Genomic DNA, 6833 nt, shown 5'->3' with positions numbered 1-6833 from the left:
CTCCCCTCCCTCCCTCTCCCCCTCCTCTCACCCCTCTCCCCTCCCTCCCTCTCCCCTCCCTCTCACCCCTCTCCCCTCCCTCTCACCCCTCTCCCCTCCCTCTTCCCTCCCTCTCATCCCCTCTCCCCTCCCTCCCTCTCCCCTCCCTCTCACCCCTCTCCCCTCCCTCTCACCCCTCTCCCCTCCCTCTTCCCTCCCTCTCACCCCTCTCCCCTCCCTCCCTCTCCCCTCCCTCTCACCCCTCTCCCCTCCCTCTCACCCCTCCCCCTTCCCTCTCACCCCTCCCCCTTCCCTCTCACCCCTCCCCCTTCCCTCTCACCCCTCCCCCTTCTTCCCCCTCCCCCCCTCCCTCTCACCCCTCTCCCCTCCCTCTCACCCCTCCCCCTTCCCTCTCACCCCTCCCCCTCCCTCTCACCCCTCTCCACAACCCATCCCCCCCTAACAACCTGACATTGTCTCCACTTTTTACCTCCTTTCTAACTGGTTTGTTACTCAGCTATTTTCGCGCTCCTTGGGCGAACATGAGTGCCCAACCACTTGAGCTGGACGGTAGAGCAACGGTCTTGCTTCATGCAGGTCGGCGTTCAATCCCCCGACTGTCCAAAGTGGTTGGGCACCATTCCTTTCCACTGCGTCCCGTCCCTAATGATATCCTGACCTCTTCCAAGTGCTATATAGTCGAAATGACATAGCGCTTTCCCCCCTGATAATTCCCCCTCCCTCTCGCCCTTCACCCATCAGTTTTCCAAGCTCCAAAAAATCATGGTGGAAAATCAGTATTTTGATCTGATTTACAGCATTGCCTATTCTCTGATGCCATCTACTCACTACCATTGCCACTATCTACTCACCATCACTGCCACCATCTACTCACCACCACTGCCACCATCTACTCACCATCGTCACATAAATCTCTCACAATCACCATTCCCCCCCCCCCCCAAAAAAAAAAAAATATCACCATCACTCCCATCACGGCAATATTTACTTTTGACAAGATTACGATATCAGTTCCTCCCAGTGTATCAGCGGTTGGATATCGCGTGTGTTGGTACTGCAACGGCGTGGAGGAGGAGCAGCGACGCTTGTATTGAAGAGCTCTGGCTCGTGCTGGCAATCAATCTCCATCGGTCATTAATCAGTCCGGGTTGAAACGGAAATTGACATGACTCAACGTGTGCTCTTGAGACGGGGTAGGACGAGGAATGGACGTGTCGGAACGACGGATATACCGCGGGGGGGTATAAGGTATACCTTATACCTTGCGTATATATATATATCTTAACGTTAGTATTGGGGATTGACGGCCCCGCGGCCTGTACTCACCTAATTGTGCTTGCGGGGGTTGAGCTTTGGCTCTCTGGTCCCGGCCTGTGGGTCCTGTGGTCCTGTGTGTTCTTGCCTATTCTTACTCTGTTATTCTTGCCTGTTCGGCCTTCTGTGTAAGGAGGATATCAGTTCCTGGCGCGGTTCAGGATTTTGTGAAATTGTGTTTCGAATTCCTTCGAGAATTTGTATTTTTTTTTTATTCTGGCGTAGAGTGGTTTTGTCAGTTCTATTTCCCATCATTCGGACTTTGGGTATTCTTGTGCATTATCGCTCTATAGCTTCGTTCTTCCAGTGATTGCTGGCTGCTCTCATTTGGGCTGTACACACAGCTCAGGTCTTGTGCGTCTGGTTCCTGTCTTTGAAGCTTATAGACATTTAGAAGCATGTTCCATGAGCTGTCAGAGGGGAAACTAAAGCAGAGTGAGAGAGAGTGTGTGTGTGTTTCGGGCTGAGGTATGGGGTGTGTGTTTATGGGTGTGAAGAGGAGGATCCGTTATATGGGGGTCTGAGAGGGAGATTATTAAACCCGAGGGACACTGGCACTCGACGCACTCATCTACTCAAGGGAGATTGAGTGCAAGGAGCGGGAGAGAGACGGACGGACGGACGGACGGACGGACGGACGAACGAACGCACGCACGAACGAACGCACGCACGCACGAACGAACGCACGGTCGGTCAGGTCAGGTCAGGTCAGGTCAGGTCAGTCCAGTCCAGTCCAGTCCAGTCCAGTCCAGTCAGTCATTTTGTTTGTGGCTCCAGCTTGATTTCTTCGTCTTTACTATTGCAGATAAGGTATAACTTCTCCTGATTGAGCATCGTGGTGTTTGCTGTGGGCCATTGCAATACCTTGTCAATATCAGTTTGCAGGTTACCTCTGACCCTCTATATTGTCTACTCGTAATTTGTGTCCTGCGACCAGATTCACGAAGCAGTTACGCAAGCATGAACCTGTTCATCTTGTCTCAATCTTCGCCGGCATTGTTTACAGTTATAAACAATTAATGAACTCCGAAGCACCAGGAGGCTGTATATAACAATGTCAACAGTTGTTTGGCAAGTTTTCATGCTTGTAAACTGTTTAATAAAGGTAACCAAAGCCGTCAAAGATCGCGGAAGGATAGCCCACGTTCGTAAGTACTTGCGTAACTGCTTCGTGGATCTTAACCCCTGGTCTATGTCCGCTTTGAGAACGAGGAAAAGTGCTGGAGACAGCACAGTGCACTTGGGGAACTGAGCTTTTCATAGTGGGTAGTTCGCATTAAGACTTTGTTCACTCTTTGGGCTCGTTAACAAATTTGTTATCCTTGTTCTTAATCAGCACGAAACAGCCTTTCGGGCTCATTTTGTGTTAATTTTCCAGAAAAAAATTTAATTGTGCAAATTTAAACAGCAAAAATATTAGTGCTGACGTCACTAAGATGTCCAGGTGAGGCTGTTGGCGAAGGTCTGTGAAGCGCTGACGGCTGACGTTCAGTAAAATACGTCGCTGACGGCTGACGTTCAGTAAAATACGTCGCTGACGGCTGACGTTCAGTAAAATACATCGCTGACGGCTGACGTTCAGTAAAATACGTCGCTGTGACGGCTGACGTTCAGTAAAATACGTCGTTGACGGCTGACGTTCAGTAAAATACGTCGCTGACGGCTGACGTTCAGTAAAATACGTCGCTGACGGCTGACATTCAGTAAAAAACGTCGCTGCCGGCTGACGTTCAGTAAAATACGTCGCTGACGGCTGACGTTCAGTAAAATACATCGCTGACGGCAGACGTTCAGTAAAATACGTCGCTGCCGGCTGACGTTCAGTAAAATACGTCGCTGACGGCTGACATTCAGTAAAATACGTCGCTGACGGCTGACATTCAGTAAAATACGTCGCTGACGGCTGACGACCAATAAAGTTGACGACGCGTCACAACAACGTTACAGAAGGCATGATTGTCATACGAAGATACGATCACTATCCGATAGATTGTGTCAATCACAATCGACTTGATAATGCTCCACGACGGACCGAAACGTCGCCGTCTCATCATCTGTTGTGTGCTTTAATCACCATTCAATAAAGCTGATAATTAAGTAATGTTAATAAATTACCATAGACTGTAACGAGGAGCTAATGAGCTTGCGATGAAAGGCGATAATTATAATTGGGAAGATAAGGTTGTTATAGGATGCGAAGAGGAGGAGGAGGAACTACTAAAGACGAAGATAAGGAGGAAGACTGATAAGGAGTCGATAGGTCATGAGACGTTGAACAGCTGGAATTTGAAGTGAAACAGCTGGAATGGGAAGATAAACAACTGGATTGTGAGATGGGGAGAGGGGGGGGGAAGGAGATGGAGGGGGGGAGATAAGACTTAAAGTTGAGGCAAGATAAGACTAAGAGTTGGTAATAACCCCGACTAAGTTTAATTACCTTTTATTACCTGAGGCGTCTAGCTTCTGCCGGGTAAGATGGATTTTAAATCTTAATTTTCTTGTGCGCATGTGCGCGCGCGCGCTTGAATGTTTGATGTATTTTCTTAATGCAGTGTGTGTGTGTGTGTGTGTGTGTGTGTGTGTGTGTGTGTGTGTGTGTGTGTGTGTGTGTGTGGACTCGCCTAGTTGTACTCGCGGGGGTTCAGCTTTGGCTCTTTGGTCCCGCCATTCAACTGTCAACTGGTGTACAGATTCCTGAGCCTACTGGGCTCTATCATATTTGATAGAAATATGATAGATTTCTAGCATTTGAAACTGTGTATGGAGTCAGCCTCCACCACATCACTGCCTAATGCATTCTATCTGTTAACTACTGACAGTGAAAAAGTTCTTTCTAACGTCCCTGTGGCTCATGTGGGTACTCAGTTTCCACCTGTCCCCCCCTTGTTCGCGTAACACTCATGTTGAACAGTTTATCCTTATCTACCTTGTCAATTCCTCTGAGAATTGTGTAGGTAGTGATCACGTCTCCCCCTTATACTTCTGTCTTCCAGTGTCGTGAGGTGCATTTCTCGCAGCCTTTCCTCGTAAGCCAGACCCCGTTCCACGCTTCCCAGACCCCGTTCCACGCTTCCCAGACCCCGTTCCACGCTTCCCCAGACCCCGTTCCACGCTTCCCCAGACCCCGTTCCACGCTTCCCAGACCCCGTTCCACGCTTCCCCAGACCCCGTTCCACGCTTCCCCAGACCCCGTTCCACGCTTCCCCAGACCCCGTTCCACGCTTCCCCAGACCCCGTTCCACGCTTCCCCAGACCCCGTTCCACGCTTCCCCAGACCCCGTTCCACGCTTCCCCAGACCCCGTTCCACGCTTTCCCAGACCCCGTTCCACGCTTCCCCGACCCCGTTCCACGCTTCCCCAGACCCCGTTCCACGCTTCCCCAGACCCCGTTCCACGCTTCCCCAGACCCCGTTCCACGCTTCCCCAGACCCCGTTCCACGCTTCCCCAGACCCCGTTCCACGCTTCCCCAGACCCCGTTCCACGCTTCCCCAGACCCCGTTCCACGCTTCCCCAGACCCCGTTCCACGCTTCCCAGACCCCGTTCCACGCTTCCCCAGACCCCGTTCCACGCTTCCCCAGACCCCGTTCCACGCTTCCCCAGACCCCGTTCCACGCTTCCCCAGACCCCGTTCCACGCTTTCCCAGACCCCGTTCCACGCTTCCCAGACCCCGTTCCACGCTTCCCCAGACCCCGTTCCACGCTTCCCCAGACCCCGTTCCACGCTTCCCCAGACCCCGTTCCACGCTTCCCCAGACCCCGTTCCACGCTTCCCCAGACCCCGTTCCACGCTTCCCCAGACCCCGTTCCACGCTTCCCCAGACCCCGTTCCACGCTTCCCCAGACCCCGTTCCACGCTTTCCCAGACCCCGTTCCACGCTTCCCAGACCCCGTTCCACGCTTCCCCAGACCCCGTTCCACGCTTCCCCAGACCCCGTTCCACGCTTCCCCAGACCCCGTTCCACGCTTCCCCAGACCCCGTTCCACGCTTCCCCAGACCCCGTTCCACGCTTCCCCAGACCCCGTTCCACGCTTCCCCAGACCCCGTTCCACGCTTCCCCAGACCCCGTTCCACGCTTCCCCAGCCCCCGTTCCCCGCTTCCCAGACCCCGTTCCACGCTTCCCCAGACCCCGTTCCACGCTTCCCCAGACCCCGTTCCACGCTTCCCCAGACCCCGTTCCACGCTTCCCCAGACCCCGTTCCACGCTTCCCCAGACCCCGTTCCACGCTTCCCCAGACCCCGTTCCACGCTTCCCCAGACCCCGTTCCACGCTTCCCCAGACCCCGTTCCACGCTTCCCCAGACCCCGTTCCACGCTTCCCCAGACCCCGTTCCACGCTTCCCAGACCCCGTTCCACGCTTCCCCAGACCCCGTTCCACGCTTCCCCAGACCCCGTTCCACGCTTCCCCAGACCCCGTTCCACGCTTCCCCAGACCCCGTTCCACGCTTCCCAGACCCCGTTCCACGCTTCCCAGACCCCGTTCCACGCTTCCCAGACCCCGTTCCACGCTTCCCAGACCTCGGTATTTTTCAGGAGCGTGAGCAACCTGGCAAGGGCTGGGAGTTATAGCTGGGGTTGGTTTAGTCGTCTCGGGAGAAACTCTTGTAAATGGAGAATAATCAGAGTTGGGTTAGAGTCGACCTGGAACATTAGGTTGTAATTGGGAGAGTTTCCCCGGGGCGGTGAAGCCACGGTCTCCTCCTGGGTAGGGAGGAGAGGAGGTAGGGGGGGGGGGAGGTTGAGAAGCAGACAAATGTCTCCTCTAATGTCCCGGGTGACGAGGGCGGGTTTCCCATCTTCCGGTGTGGAAGATTGTGGTGGATCTTACAGGTGGCAGTTTCGATCAGTGGCTTGGTCTTGCAGAGGTCTTTATCAGTTTGGTGTTGTTGAAATTTTAGGTCTGGCGATTGTCAGTCGGGAGTTGAGTAATGATCTCCACTCACTCACTATCTGCTATTTTTCCTAAGGAATAGTAGGTAAACTTTTAAGTGTTATACTTCAGGCAAAACCCCATGTATTTCCTCTAGTCACAGAGCCTTATCCCCTCCAGTTTGCATTTTCCGTGTTGAGGGAGTCAAATTTGAGATTGTAAACTTACCCCCCCCCCCTCCCCGAAAACAAGAAAAATAGATGAATTATGAACAAATCCATAAGGGCCGTGACGGGGATTCGAACCTACGTCCGAGAGCATTCCAAGAGCATAATAGATGAAGTATGTGTATAGCATCATTGTCAATCGTCATTAGAGCGCTAGAGGAATGGTCAAGCAATAGGACTCTCGGCTCTCAGGCTTCAGCCTGTAATGACAGCCTTTAGATTTTTCCAAACCTCTGGAGTGGTATATATTCTTTGATCATCCTGGAATAAGGATGTATGGAGTAAGTAAGTATCCTGGAGTAAGACTGGAATAGGGAGTATTTTTGCCCACTTGTCAGTCTGGAATATCCACATAGTTCCACATCCTCAAGTTGGCATTCTGGAATTGTTGAGTCGTTTGATTTCCAGTTGTCAATCAGA

At 52.7% G+C, this 6833-nt stretch overlaps 1 protein-coding gene across 1 annotated transcript; it reads left to right on the top strand.

Moving 5' to 3' along the window:
• The first annotated feature begins 3462 nt into the window (after window positions 1-3462).
• Window positions 3463-5885, top strand: LOC123749302 (uncharacterized). The gene is made up of 2 exons (XM_069319550.1): window positions 3463-3574; window positions 4414-5885. The coding sequence occupies exons 1-2, from the start codon at window positions 3463-3465 to the stop codon at window positions 5883-5885; spliced, it is 1584 nt and encodes a 527-aa protein (XP_069175651.1).
• The last annotated feature ends 948 nt before the right edge of the window (window positions 5886-6833 follow it).

The sequence above is a fragment of the Procambarus clarkii genome, chromosome 93, assembly GCF_040958095.1.
Source record: "Procambarus clarkii isolate CNS0578487 chromosome 93, FALCON_Pclarkii_2.0, whole genome shotgun sequence".
Classification (NCBI taxonomy): Eukaryota; Metazoa; Arthropoda; class Malacostraca; order Decapoda; family Cambaridae; genus Procambarus; species Procambarus clarkii.
The sequence above is the reverse complement of the archived record's forward strand: the minus strand, read 5'-3'. Positions and strand labels throughout refer to the sequence as shown.

Bases quoted from the DNA above. Each gene is read 5' to 3' on its own strand.
- LOC123749302 (XM_069319550.1), top strand. From the start codon at position 3,463: ATGAAAGGCGATAATTATAATTGGGAAGATAAGGTTGTTATAGGATGC. The intron at 3,575-4,413 runs GTCATGAGACGT...ACGCTTCCCCAG, and splicing joins GACTGATAAGGAGTCGATAG to ACCCCGTTCCACGCTTCCCC.